The sequence below is a fragment of the Rhineura floridana genome, chromosome 4, assembly GCF_030035675.1.
Source record: "Rhineura floridana isolate rRhiFlo1 chromosome 4, rRhiFlo1.hap2, whole genome shotgun sequence".
In the NCBI taxonomy this organism is placed as follows: Eukaryota; Metazoa; Chordata; class Lepidosauria; order Squamata; family Rhineuridae; genus Rhineura; species Rhineura floridana.
This window is the reverse complement of record NC_084483.1, coordinates 147,508,233-147,524,161: the sequence shown is the minus strand read 5'-3', so window position 1 is coordinate 147,524,161 and position 15,929 is coordinate 147,508,233. Positions and strand designations below refer to the sequence as shown.

The 15,929-nt window shown below is 36.9% G+C and overlaps 1 protein-coding gene across 4 annotated transcripts in view; it reads right to left on the bottom strand.

Moving 5' to 3' along the window:
- Positions 1–15,929, bottom strand: part of CRIM1 (cysteine rich transmembrane BMP regulator 1) — a 269,320-nt gene that overhangs the window by 139,540 nt on the left and 113,851 nt on the right. For all 4 annotated transcript variants that reach the window (XM_061624693.1, XM_061624691.1, XM_061624692.1 and 1 more), the window contains one exon: positions 1,710–1,952. In XM_061624693.1, coding sequence (XP_061480677.1) covers positions 1,710–1,952 — 243 coding nt within the window. The remainder of the gene's footprint in view (positions 1–1,709; positions 1,953–15,929) is intronic.

The window sequence follows — 15,929 nt, the reverse complement described above, 5'->3', positions numbered from 1 at the left end:
GTAGCTAATTATCTAAGTGCCAACCATAACATTTCAACATTAGCTTCTGGATTTCTGCAAGTGTAGACAGGCACGTATGTCAATCAATAGTCCCAAAGTCTAAGGCCTCAGAGGTTCAATTCATAATACCTTCACAAATATATCAAGCGTATGGTGGAGAATGGTTATGACTACATCATATTAATATAACATGTAGATTTGATATTTGCATGCTAATTCCAATGCAAGTACAACATGTATATTCAACCTTTAAACCCCATTTTGAGGAGTAAGTGTTACACATGTTTGGAATACATGCATTGTAATTAGTGTTTGCACATTGTTTTTATACAGTATGCCAAAATATGGAGGCAAGACATGCCCATAGTTGGGGCAAGGGCATTCCAGCCAAAAATTTAAACCTGGTGACAGAGGCATAATAAAGTGAATTTCATTTCAAAAAGTACTGCTGTTTAGTGACTTGACACTCAGCAGTATAGTTTAAAAAGGGGAGCTCAGTTACCAGGAGTCTCAGGAAGTGGCAGCTTCTGGCACAGTCGCCTAGGTTATTTGTGGAGGCTGCACTGGCATTGCAGAACTTACTAGCCATCCCTCATACTGACTATGCTGTACATCCAGTTCACTTTTAGCCACCAGCCAGCATTTTCACCCACTGGCAATTCCACAGGTGACACAATCAATGCAAGCAGCCTGGAGAATTTGTCTATGTATTAATGTAGTATATTGTTTTCCTTGTAGCCACTGACAAAGGCCTGATATATCAGATGCTGAAACGAATTGGGCCTGCCTAAGTAATAACATTTTTCACAGCATTTTGGGATTTTTTCCTCCTTTTTGGAGTTTGCCTAGGCCAGCTGGATTAGTGTCAGCAGCAAAGGCACTGAGCAGCATTTCAGTGATCCACAACGATTTAAGATTTTCACAATGGTAGATTCCTCTTCTTGAGTGTGTATAAGGGGGAATTGGGATGTCTGTGCCATATCCTTTATCTCTGAAAGAGTTTGTGTTGTGTATTTTCTGTAAGTTTATATATTATTATTAAAGAGAGAGTTCTCATACATATAGATGACAGAAAGTATATACTAACTCCCTGATACAGAGGGAAGATATATATTGTCCATCATCTATATGTATGAGAACTCTCTCTTTAATAATAATATATAAGGAAGGGGGCACAACCAAAGGAAACATCAGTGCTTTGCTCCAGCTGGACTTTCCCTCCTTGCCATCACAGGACCATTTACTATTAACTGTCCTGTAGAAAGAATTCCAGGAGAGCAAGACAGGTGAAGGAGCCTTAACCTGCTCCACCTGGACTTTTAACGTTTCTTGTAAGCCGCCTTGGAAGGATTTCTTTCCTAAAAGGTGGGATATAAACAATCTAATAACTAACTAGTGTATCGCCATACACACACACACACACACACACACACACTATTATATATATATATATGAGAAGGATTGTGTACAGATATTCACAGAGGATGATTAACCATCACAAAAGGAGAATGGATTTCCCTCACTGGCATTTGCACTTAGCAGCAGCATCAGTATTCCCCTTCTGTAAAAGGAGACTTTCCATTCCTCCACTGTGTTCCAGTTCAGCTGAGGCTCCAACATATTGGAAAAGGAGAGGTAAATCAATGGTAACAAATAGATGAATATGGGTAAACATTGAGAAAATTGAGGGGGGTTAAGGTACACATTACCTGGTTTACATTCATAGAAGTCACAGCATTCCCCTGGCTTGCCTGATGCTTTAGAAACCAATATATTCAAATAGCTTGGTTGGCAAACTTTCCTCAAACACCCTGTAGGTTTGCACACGCAGCGGCTAGGCAGAGGGCAGCATTCACCAGGTGGAGCATACCCTTCAATCAAAATAGAATCTTCTGGACAGCGAGGAGAAAACTGTACTTCACAACGGGCCTTGGAGCAGTCAGGCTTTTCTTCTGAAAACAAGACAGTGTGTGGATGTCAGTAATGTGCTGTCCTGTTATTTAAAGCTTCACAGTAGTTTGGACATGCATTCCATGCACAAAAGGTATCACTATAAACTTTGTTGACTGAGCTATGGTCCTTTCCCCAAAGGGGCTGTCAAGTGTGCTGGCAAAAATCTGGCATTGCAGACAAGAGTAAGATGGACAAAGAGATCCATGACATCTAAAGATTTAACTAAATTGCAGTAGCAAGATTTTTACTGCCAAACACTTGTGTCATATGTACACAGCAAGCACATATTTTCAGCATTTTGGTTTTTTTCTTATGCACACACACATAACCAGGTGCAAGTTTCAAAGTTTCAATTTCAAGTACAGTGGCAATGGGAGTTCTACAAAGGGGAGGGGGAAGGTATGATCCTCATAGCAGAAATATCATTCTAACACACTACTGGTATCAATCCCTGAAACCTAGGTGTGTCCACAATACCTGAAAAATGCTCAAACTGCACATGCCACAACATACCATAAACACTAAAATCCAATGAGTAATCATTAGTTTATGTAATGGGATAACCACTTGTAACTCTTACGTAAGCTTTATATAGACTAAATTTATACAGGCCAAACTCTTGGCAGCCTTAAGTTTAGGGGACATAAGTAAAACAAGTTTTTAGGAGACAGAAGTCTAAGTAATTACTACATTATGGTCAAGGACAGAATGTTCAGTTAGTTTGACCTGTTGTCCTGTTTCTGGGTTTGCTCATCTTCTTTGGTCAGAACATATAGGGCAGTGTTGGCAGTTATATGTCATAGGTGGGTGCAGGTGAATATTTTGCGGCAATGCTATACAGTTAAGTAATAGTTTTGCTAGAGTATATGAAAGGCATAGCTGATTTCAAAGTTTGTTACACTGGTGTCCATACTAGGAAGCCTGGTTGCTGGCCAACATATGTTCTAAACTAGGTGAATATCTGGAAGCAAAGAATGGCAACCTTCCTCAAGAACTGTATGTGGAACTAATTATTTCCCAGGATGGGTTGCAGCTGAGGGCCAATTTAAAAGTAACTAAATATATAGGGAGGTTGAAAACTGCCTCAGTAGCGGTGTTCTATATGGCAAGAAATAATATCTGCATTGTACTTACTATATTAGACCATCTCTGCAGAGATACTCCCAGCTGGAACAATTTCCAACTGTTATAGTATGGATGTTTATGCTGGTCAGAATTACTTATTTTATTTAAAAGACTCTTATCCTCACAGTATTTGAATTCTTCAAGAATATTTGACTACAGACTTTAAATATTACTGCAGATGCAAGTACTATTAGATGCTCATCCATGCATACTTGCAGGCCCATATTGATAGTCAACTTCATTTTATAATGGATTCATAAAACGCTTCATTTACGCATAGTATTAGACTAGGAAATCCATATTTATCAGGAATCAAGCAATTATTTCAATATCACTCTGTTCTTCGCAGAATTTTCTGAAAACCTGCAAGTACTATCACATTGGATTTGTGTATTTTGAGCAGTGTCGCCAACATGATACAATATTAATTCAGTAGAAAAACAGTTGATTAGGTATCATAACTTACATTATAGTCAAGGATCGCAACATGTGGAAACATACATTTAAGCAACAGTAATTTTACAAATGAATGCTACCTCCCCCACGCCACAAACAATGTTGTGTTTTCATAACATGTTTTTAAAAGGGAAATATCTTTTTCACATGGATGTCAGTTATTAGCAACATGTGTTTTGTATTCACGACTAGCTTTCAATAAAAAGAAGCATTTATATAGTATATTTGCCACTCAGGGCTTATATAGTTGGTCGCACTGTATGTTATTAAAGATAATCAGTGCTATACAACTAGAAGCTTCAAGTACCATGTGATACATTGATGTTTTATTTCTCCTAATCCCCATATGAGATTCATTCCCTCCAATGTTTGTAGATCCTCTTTGCCTTTTCACCGCCTTTCTGTCTCCAACTAGGTGTCCACAGTTATACTCACCATCCTTGCCATTTGTTTGTTTTTTTATCATTAATTTTTATTCAAATTTTCAAAGACAAAAAACAAAACAAAACAAAAATAATTAAACAATAAAATAAAATGTTGACTTCCGATTTGTCGCAGATCAGTTATAGGTCTACAATATATAACAATCCTGTCTCTTAAATTATATTATAAAATCACTTTCCTCCAGTAGTTATCTTAATTAATCATCAAATCTCATAAACATTACTTTATTCTTTCCACAAAAAGTCAAAGAGAGGTTTCAATTCCTTGAGAGATATATCTTTCAATTTTTCTCCAAATAAACATGTCGATTAATCCATCTCGTTCAAATCTGTTAGGTCCAATAATTTCAATAGCCATTATTCCATTATCAATGTTAATTCCATCTTCCATCTTCAATAATCCTGTTAATTCCAGTAATTTCAGTAGCCATTCTTCCATTATCAATAATCCTGTTCAGTCCAGTAATTTCAGTAGCCATTCTTCCATTATCAGTATCCCATAATAATCTTGCTGTCATAGCCATAGTCATATAATAAGAGTCTAATGGGAATTTCCTTTATCACAAATATTTCCTTGCCATCAATTCTGAATATGTTGCTGAAATATTGTTGTAAAGTCATGTCTCTGTTCTTCTTTTTTACAAAATGCACTGGCTCATCTCTTGAGAATTTTTCCATTGTCACATATCTGTAGTTAATTCCATAGATTTTTTCTATGTCAAGCTCCATCACATCATTCCAGTCCAGAAAATTATCCAAGACATTGATAACTTTATCTCTAATATCTTCATTAATTTCTTCAGAGACAACGTTGAATTCCAAACAGTAAACTTTGTTTCTAATATCCATAAACTGCAGATCTTTTTCCAATTCCACATTTGTTCCAATCTCCAGGGCTTGTATCTTCCCTTTAATTTTTCTTTTCTCATCTCTAATCTCATCAATCTCCTCTCTCACAAGATCCCCTATTTCTTTAAGCTCCTGCGTCATTTTGCCAAATTCAATTTTCATCTCCTGTCTACCCTGTCTCAGGGTTTGTTTCGTTATCTCAATCTCATCCATTATTTTCTGAAACATAATTTCTTCCATGGTCTCAGCCACTTTCCTGATTGCCATTCTTAAAACCACAAAAACAAAAATTATTTCAGTCACAATTGGGTTAATATTCCAGGCTTGATGACATCACAGTGTAGACAGTACAGCCTGCCTTATCTCTTATATGTTCAGGAATACAAAACAAATTTAGTTCCCAGCTTCAAAACAGTTAGTGGCGTCGTGAACACGTAGATTCGTCAAAATGAAATAGACCAAACAGAAAATAGTCCCGGACATATAATGCTCCAAAGTTCATAAATCAAATTTATTTATTTTTTTCCCCTCCTCGAAATAGAAATCCCTCTTCTGTTTGTATCTTTAGAATGCACTTCCAGGCCAGCTTTTTGCAATAAAAACAAAGATAAGCTTTTTCAATTTCTTTCCTCCTTAATTTCGTGAATAAAAGAGAAGAGTTATAACTCACTCAGAAATTCTTTATAGCTGATTCATTGACAAATCTCTTTTTGCTGCAACGATTTAAACCAAGTGAAAAAAAAATAGAAAGAAGGATGCTTGCCTGTTAAAGTCCATTTTTCTTTGAAGAAAAGATAAACGTGTCGCTTAATCAGTTAGAGCTTGTTGGAAGTCCGTCCGGCATTGCTGGCTGAACCTTCTCTCATAAATTAATGAAATCCAGTCCTCCCAACAAAAACAGGCTTTTGTGGTTAATCTCTACGTTTCTCCCTGCCCGGGAGAAAATCTTTACCAGTCAAAAAGAACGTTCTGACTGATTTTAAAACTGAAAAAGCTTCTTCTGAGACGAAAGCTCGTCTCAAAAAGCAGGCACAAGCGAAGTCACCCTTCCCCGAAGTCCCCCATCCTTGCCATTTGTAAGAGCTCCACCACATTCTGGTAAGGGTGACAAGAGGAGCCTTAACTTTCCCCAGCTTAGAGAGCTGGGGAAGGGTCAAGGATAATTCTTACAATAGCACTGAACTTTGTAGGGCACAGGACAACTACAAGGAAAATACCTACTCCCCTTTCCAGCTCTTAAGTTGGAGAGGAATGCCGGGATTTGTCAGTTGGGTACTTGAGTCACTGAGGTCTTCTGAGAACCACTACATTACAGTACTATTGTAAGAACAATCCACACTGTTGCCTCTCTCCAGCTCCAAACTTGGAATATGGGGAGGAGATTGTCAGTACAGAGAAGCAACATGAAATCAGGGGTAAAGAGAAGGGCAGGGTCCTGTATAGGGAAGCCCACATTTGCTGTTCCCTGGTACCCACAACATTTGCTTTTTGGTTGCCTTCTACCCCATCTCTCCACTCTATCTGGAAGCCTAACCATTTTCCATGTAAGAGAGTTCCAAGGTAATCTACCACATATTTAACAGAACAAAATAGTGATCTCTTTCTCAATATTTGAGAGGCAAAGATTAGACAAAACTTTTTTTCAGAAATCCTGCAATTTTAATACGACTTAACACTGTAGTCATTATTTTTTCAAATTACGCTTTTAATTTATGAACTTTCCACTATGACCTCACAATCTTTATTGCTAGTAAATCACCAATTTTACATTTGAGTTCTTTAAAAATTCTCAATTTGTTACTGAAAACGCCATAGACTTGTTTCTTTTAAACTGAAAAATTAGTTGTTCTTGTCTCATAATGAGGCTCTAAGAGAAAATTGCTATAAGTTAATGTGTAGATGGTACACTACTCCTGTGAAAATTAATAAGAGTTAAAATAAGACTTTCTTTCCAGTATACAGGGAATTTCAGAAAGACAGAAGTGGGTTTTTTCCCACTTAGGGTGCAGATGCAAGGTTGCAAAGAAATACTGGAAGGCAATTCAAAAACAACTGAATAAGATCTTAGGCTACTGGATACCTTTTTATGCTGTAACATTTTTGTTACACTATCTAAAATACTCTGTAAATGTAAAGCACATGGAATTTCATATCTCCTAGTAGCCGCAAGAATATTACTGTATATGCTAAAGAGTGGAGAGTAAGTATAATGCCAACAATTAAAGAATGGAGAGAGAAAGTTTGGGAATATGTAGTAATAGCTAAAGTGACATAATTTTTGAGGCTTCCAGAAAGCAGGATGAGAAATGATAAGTTTTTTGGATAAGTGGCAAAAGTTTCTTCAGCATATCCAAAATCATGGTCCAGTATCTGATTTATATGCAGGAATTATGATGTTCTGATTATTATATTAAGCAATCTGAATATAGGTTAGCTTTAGTAATCCATTAGCCATATGATGAGTAGGCAGAATAATGTATATTATAATATTAGTATTTTGATTTCTTTTTTTGTTCTTTGTCTGTATGACGGCTACATTACTTCAATGTAGTTTTTAGTTTAATTATAAAGAACAAAAAAATTGACTGATTAAAAATAAAACCGTAGTTCTTCCTTTATCCCATTCATTTGACATTATTCTTCAGATACACTCCTGAACGCAGTGGTTGCAGCACAACAAAGATTTAGCTTTGACAGTTTACTTTTCTTCAGTAGTCGATATACACTTTTATTATCTTTATTGCATTTATATACTGTTGTAAGCTGCCTTGAGTCTTAAATGCAGAAAGTATAAGCTATTTATAGTAAACAAGTAAATAAATATTACGTTAGCTAGTGGCCTGCTTCTGATCCCATTTAAATCAGTTGTAGTATTCGTTTTCAAATCTTTAAAGCTCTGCTCCCTTAAGTTGTCATCAATTTATTTATGATAATGATTTATTCAATTTCTATCCCACCTCTCCTCTCAAAGGAGACCAGGGCAGCAGTTTATACCTGTTTCTTCAGAGGTTTTAAATTTTTTCTTCATTTGAACAAGAGTGGGGAACCTGTGGCCATCCCAGTGTTGGTACACTAACTCCCTTCAGCCCCAACCAATAGGATCAATCATAATCAAGGATTATGGGAGTTTGAGTCCAGGAAGAGCAGGAATGCCACAGATTCCCCACTCCTGAATTAATGTATCAGACATTGTGTTAGTGTTCTTTTGCAAGTTAAAGACTAGTCTATTACAGCATATGCTTTTGTGGACTACAGTCCACTTCATGAGTTTCTGTATTCCATTAAAGATTATGCCACAATGAATGTTAGTTATAACATGCCACAAGACTGTTTTTGCTGCAAAAGACAAACACAGCTGCTCCTTTATAGGGGAGGGGGGGCAATCAGGTTAACTCTCCTAGAAAGAGCAACATTGAAAGAGTTATACAATAATGGTGGTTGTGCTTTGTTAATCAAATTCAGAACAGTCCTGTTCTAAAATCAAAGCTTTTCTGTCCTAATTATTATTTACTCTTGCTGTTATTAAGAAATGCATTTCCATTTACACATTCCCCATTCTAGCCCTACTTGCATTTGATTTAAGTTCAGGGTTATATATATATATATATATATAGGTTAGATATATGTAAGTTTGTGTGTCTGAGTACATAATCTATTGGACTGTGCCTACATTCTATCTGAAAGTTGGTAGGATTCATTGGAAGGGGCTACTATGCTTTCAAATTCCATTAAAAAAATTATGTTGATTTTCCAAAACAAATAAACAAACACAAAAACCAAGCCAGTGTGATTTTATTCACTTGAACCTGACAGTAAACGTTATGCTATACGTTTTGCCACGTCTACAGAACTGGGCATGCTATAAATTTACTTACCTATCAGTGCAATCCTTGCATCTTACCCAGAAATAAGTTCAATGAGACTTTGCCCTAGATTAAGTATGTTTGGGACTACAAAATCAGTGACTGTCTAATCTACAAGAGAACATGGATTTCCTACTATGAATTAGTTGACTCCAGAGAAGTTTGTTGATTTAGTTGATTCCCATAATCAATAGCCAGATTATTTGCACAAACCAGTTGTCTGTTCTGTGAGAAGCATAGTTATTAGAATTCAACTCGTACAACATCACAGTTCTTCTATAGAGGGTGAGTAAACAGTGCATAAACTACAGTAGGGCCCCGCTTTATGGCACTTTGCTTTACAGCGCTTCACTAATGCGGCGGTCTTAATTAGACGCAATTAGACTAAAGCCCCACTCATACGGTGCTTGTTCCACTTTTACGGCGGTTTTCGGGCATCACGCACCATTCTATTCAATGAGTTCCACTTTTCGGCAGTTTTCACTTTTCAGCAGGGGTCCGGAACATAATCCGCCATATGAGTGGGGCCCTACTGTATAATCAAAATAATGATTGGGGGACTATTTATATATGGAGGTCAATATTTCAGAAAATGCACATTAGCTACTGATTTTAAATAGATTTACAGTATAAACATAATTGGTATATGTTGGTACATAATTTTTCTTTACTCCTGTTCTCCACCTACTTCACACCTAAAGGATGAAAACAGAACTAAGTAACAGCTAGTATTTGTAGAGATGGGGATCAGTCATTATGGGCTTGCCCACACTGGAGTTTACTGTGTGTTTGCAGCTGTTTGTGTTCCTATTTAATTTGCATAGTTCACATGACGTTACCCTCAAACAACCCCAGTTTCTATGCTTTCCCCTTGTAAATTTAGGTTTACCTGATTTGGGGGTAATCTGATAAATAGGGAAAAATCGAGCTCTAAACATTTGGGGTCCCAGATTGTTTGTGTTTTTAGGAGATGGGTCAGTGTCACTTTCTGCTACTCCCATTTCCACACCCACTACTTCCCTCATGCTTTTATTTCTTTTCCAGAGGTGCTTGTAACTATTTCCAGCATGCTCCTGAATGAAGAGCATAGCCTTACATGTATTTTTCTTTTGATCTTTACGTTTGCACAAAACCAGAAAACTGCACAAGAAAATTCCCTGACTGTGCTTTTGCATACTTCCTATGCAGTGAAAATGTTTCAAAAGCAAGGTGCACACATAGCTATCTGCATGCAGGACCTGTTGAATTAATCAGCATAGCAGAATCTACAAATTAGAAGGTGGGGACAAAGGCAAAAGTGTCACCAGTCCCATGCTATGGAACACTCTTCAAGCAGAGATTCAGGAGGCATTCCTATTTTTTACTTTCAGGCATCTCTTGAAGATTTTTGGGGGGCAACAAGACTATTCAGCTGCTTAAAATATTTTTTGAGTAGCCAGTCATTTTAATTGTTTTGTATTGCTTGTAAATGCTTTTAAGTTGCAGTACACTGCCCTGATGTTTTGTAAGAGGGTAGTATATAAACAAACTTTTATAAATAAGTCAGAAACACCTACTGGCATGAATGGAAAAGACTAAAGTTGTTCCTCATATATAAAATATGTGGGAATGTTGACAACTCAGATCTAATTCGAGTGGGGGGAAGTGAATTAATAGCTAATAGTGCTCAAATATAGACAAGCTCTATTTGTTGTTCTAAGGCAGTTTTGAATGTCTAAAGACATTTATCAGATGCAGGCATGGATGGCTTGACCAACAGCCTCTCTTTCTCCATCTGCCTCTAGATTTTTCCTATCTAGTCCAGGAGTTGCCAAGCTGTTGTCTGCGGCCTACCAGTGGTCCCTGAGCTTCATTCAGGCGGTCTCCGGCATGGCTACACTATATTCATACGGATTATTAATTGTACTTTTATTGCTTCTTTTTACTTCTTATATTATACTTTATTGTATTACAATTTGAATTCCATAGAATTCAAATTGTAATACAATGAAATGCAATATAAGGGGGAGGGGGGGAAGCAATAAAATACAATTAAAAATTATACAACTAGTACGGCACATTACAATTGCTACAACAGGCAGAAAATGTATTAAGTGGTCTGGCAGAACCCTCAGCGATTTTCAAGTGGTCTGTGGGGAAAAAAGGGTTTGGGAACCACTGACCTAGCCTAGTAAAGAATTCTGGGAAACCTGAAAGCTTGCATACTGCATACGATTTTATAACATTTTGGCTGGCCTGATAAAGGTCCCTAATATGGATATAAAGTTTTAGACCAATTCTGAAATACTAGCAAACATAGTATGTAGTATTTGAAAATCATCACTACAACTGATGTTCTGATTATCACTTCATATATTACCTTTTATTCCTGAAAACCAGCCTTAAAATAGTGATGACATTTTGCACAAAAGTCAAATTTAACTATAGCATTACTGTTTTTCAGTGTTTCTGATTATACTTGTATGTAATCTTATTAACAGTCAAGTGAGAAGTATTTTGAAGTCTGTTATTCACCTCTACCACCTGCAAACTAAACAAAGGTCTCAGAACATCCATGGGAGAATTGAAAAATGATTCTTTTTCAAACAAAGCAAGATTTGTTTACATCATTTTTTATTATGTAAATTGTCTTACTCAGGATATAATCCTACGCATGCTTACTTGGGAGCAGGCCCCACTGAACACAGTGGCATTTACACAAAAGTAAACATGCACTGGATTAAACTGTCAAACATGCTAAGACTTCAATCCAAATTATGTGTGGTATTCTTTGTGGTCACTTTGTTGAAAACAGTTGCACTTTTAAAAAATGTTTTATATCCCTTGTTAAACCTACATTCACATACAAAACACCTTCCTTCCACTTGGCAGTCTCTTGCCGTTGTCATTGAAATAGATGCCGAACAATAGAAGTACTGTACAGTTACACATGAACAGGAAGGAAATATTAAAAGGATTAGGAATAAACAAGAAAAATGATTACCCAGCTAAAGGAGTCAGGCAGACAGACAACCCTACAGGAATGCAAAATACCTCAAATGATTTTGAGGATATCAAAAGGACAGTTAATTAGATTTTAAAGAGAGATTATCTTGGACACACGATATGTATAACATCCCATATGGATGATGTGGTTGAGATAAAAAAAGAACTACAATGAACTTTTACATAATTGTCAAATCATATCTGGACTTTTCTTTAAATTCTTCAAAAAAGATTTGCTTTGGAGTTTTAGGAACAGAATAAAAAAGATTTTACACAACACATAACTTTGCACACTGGCAGATTGATATTTATATAACAGCACTGTAATATTGATGGTTTTATTTTCAATCTTTTCCTAATGATTCAGAGCAAGGAATTTTCCTTTCTTATTTAGCAGCTCAACTGAGTATCACCTGCATTCCAGAAAGATGTTTTGAGAGTTTTCTGATTTCCATTAGATTCTATGGTATAGATACAGGTGTACAGGGAAGTAACACAGGAAACTGCCTTATACAAAGTCAGGCCATTGGTCCATCTAGCTCAGTAATGTCTACACTGACTGGCAACAGCTCTCCAGGATTTCATACAAGATTCTTTCCTAGCCCTACCTAGAGATGCCAGCGATTGAACCTGGGACCCTCTGTATGCAAGGTAGTCGCTCTGCCACTGAGCTACAACCCTTACCCGTAGCAAAGGAGTATCCAACATTGAGAATACGGTATCCTGGTTAATTCTTAGTCAGCCAGTGCTGCATTGTTGCATTGCTTAGCATCTATGTATGGGTGGGATGCCACCCTAGGCTCTCTGCGGGAGAAAGAGCAGGATATAAATTTAATAAATATATTTGTCCAGGAAAGCAAGAAACCTTAAGCTGGCCTGATTCTATTCATAATCATCAGAAAAATGTTAGCAGGAGAGAGAAAGATTAATGTAGGATAAGAGACATACATTAAAAATACAGCATAGCTACAAAATATGAGATGGGAAGAATAACGGTGGTACTAACTAATACTATCACTGAATAACAGTGCTGTTGGTGCCATATTTATTCCAACTGTAGCAGCAAGGTGAAAATTAATTATACAAGAAACTAAATATCCTCCTCCATATTCTCTTAAAGGTAAGTCAGGAATATGCAGACCAGGGGTGTGCAGAACATTGAATGCGGTCCCCTAATATCCACCAATATCTGGGAAACCAAGCACTGAAAGCAGAGCTGTCAATCTCTTCACCTCTTACAAAAGGCTCTGAGAAAGGGATGTTAGCCAACTATCTCCCAATCACTTGTTTTTCCAATTAGAAGAGTTGTTCTAAGGCCAAGAGGAAGGAGGAAGCCACTGGGTTGAACAAGGCTGACAGATGAGGAAGGGGACACAATATATGATTTAATTTGCTGTAAACTGCTGAGAGGTCTATGACTGCAGGAGATTCATAAATATTTCAAATAATAAATGCCAGGTGGTGGTGTCACTACAAACAACTGCAAGAAAGCAATTTATGTGAAATGTATTACTAAAATTATTCAATAATAACCATCAAGGCAGGACTTGAATCCAACAACTCAATGAATCAAGATAAATTAAACATGCTAGTAGTTACAAGTAAAAAGTTTGTACAACCCAGCCAAAATGTTATTACTTACCTAGAAATAATTTTAAGATTATTTTTCAAAATCTGATTTCACCAGCCTGATCACCACCAAGGTCTATGCTTGTTTCTATGGTACATTAGCTTTGTTTATTTATTTATTATTTATTTATTAATTCTATTTCTATGCCAACTTTTGGCCAAAAGGCCCTCAAAGCGGCTCACAAAAAAATAAACACAAATACAACATACACATCAGAAAAGAATACAGTGCACAAAAATTTAAATAACAAAATATTAACATTGTTAAAAAACAAGGTTCTTTACAGGCCTGGTAAGCATCATGGTAAACCGTAGTTAATGGTTCACCATGAATGTGACAATCATGCCTGGTTTGCTTCTCCCCATGTAGTGTATGCGAGAAACCAACCACAATCCCAGCCTTAGCACTGTCTCTGAACTGGGGATTGTGGTTTGTTTCGCTCAAGCCACGAACAAACATTGTCCACAGATTGTAGTTTGTTTGGAGCAAACAAGCCACAATCTTCAGTTCAGACACAATGCTAAGTCAGAGACTGTGGTTTGTTTCTCCTGCACACTAGTGAGAAGCAAAGCAGGCACAATCAACACATTCACAATCAACAATAAGCTATGGTTTACTATGACATGTGCTGGGCCAATATTCTGAATGGATTATGGGAATATGAAATTAAAGCAATGGCTTACAGCTTTATACTAAGGACCCAGTTAAAATTTCACCTATCACATAGGGTCATTTATCTTCTACACTGTTGCTTAATTGGGCAATACAAACTTCAGGTAGCTTTAGCATGAAGCAGGAAGAGGTATTTTAAAGACTTTTTTTAATAACTTGGAAAAAAGAAAGCTACTGCACATACAAAACTTTAATAATTTCAACTGAAAACAACAGAGCAATGGAGAAGAGATGGAGAGAGGAAATAAAAGTAAAGGATCACACCCAATAACTTAAACATGGATTATATAGCCTTTAACACTGTGTGCACTGAAGGATGCATTAAAGTGGCTTTACATGGTTGTTTTTCCTCACACTTCTAATGTGCATTTATGCATTAAGTAGCAATTCTAACTCACATTAGTCAATGTAAGCAGTCTGACATTTATCCTGAATTTACAAACATCATAATGGTGTATATCTTCTCTAGGGAATTGCACCAATACTACCACCACTTTCATAGGCTCACACCAAAAGCAAATAAGAATGTAGGGAACAGCATCAGGTCCTTGTGTCCTCCACTATTAGTCTCTGCAGAGATATGAGCAGGTTTTGAACACCTAGGTAGACCTCATTGTTGCCAACCAAGCACTACAAGAATGAAAAGAGGATGCTGCAGTAATTAACTGACTCCCCATCCCAGTGATAATGGCAAAGGTGAAAGGATCAAGCCCCTTCCATTTCAAAGAAGAATTAAGGCACGAGCAAATTAACTCGTGCACCAAAAAGCATGGAAAAGTCATCTGCTTTATGGTACACACTATGTAAACACATCACACAATCTTACATATTGTGCCTGTTTATAACTAAGCTCCATGCATCACACTTTCCCTCTTCAGTCTCTTATCTTTTTCAGGTGGAGACAACAGGGTACTCTTGGCCACTAGCTGCACAGTGACCCCCTGCTTTCCCTAAGAGGTAATATATGTTAACAGTGAAAGGCTGTATCGGGTAGGCACAAGGTTGATAGAAGATGGGGACACAATACTTTGATGGCAGATGGACACTGGGACATTATGATACAACACAAATTAGCAAAAGGAAGATGGTGTCTTGCATTTCTCAATTTATTATTAAACACACACTGTGTATAGCATACATAGAAAACATTTAAGGAGATGTTTTTAGCAACACCCTCACGTTTTGGAGCACCTTAAGACTAACAAATTTATTATGGCAGTTTTGATGAGACACAGTCCACTTCATCAGATGCATGAAGTGTATCCCTGAGCTAACAAATATATATTTGTGATTTTAAGTTGTTTTTTATTATGTATTTTAAACTGTTGTAGCCCACTCTGGGACCTCAGGATGAAGGGCAGATAATAAACTAAAATCATAATTGCCACTACTACTACCACCACCACCACCACCACCACCACGAGGAATCATAGAGAAGTCCAGAGGGAAATAAAATGTTACAAAGACAGATGATTCCTTAAAGCAAAATAGTAAAAGTGACCAATTAACAAGGCAGCATTCATGGTAAAACAACTTGGCATTGGTAAACTCATTACTATATGCAGGGAGATAAAAAACAGAGCACTGATTGAAGCCACAGGTGACAAAATTGAATTGCCTAATTGTAATTCAGCAGATTCCCACTGTAGTTCTTTTTGTTCAAGTATGGCCAACTTAAGGTTAGTTACAGAGAAGAGTCTGTTTCTGAATTTCATTTCCCTCTGAATTTATCCCTTTACTCACCCCCACTCCCCAAATATATGAAACGCACAATGCATAAGCAAGTTAGAGCAACTAATGTGATCCAGTTGAACACCAATAATTCAGAGGAGAGGAGAGAATACAAAGTTGATACAAACAAAGTTGAATGAGGAAGCACAGAAACTATATTCACTAATAGAGGAATAAAGCCTTGCAGTTTAAGAACGTACCTATAGCCAAGAGATATTTCTA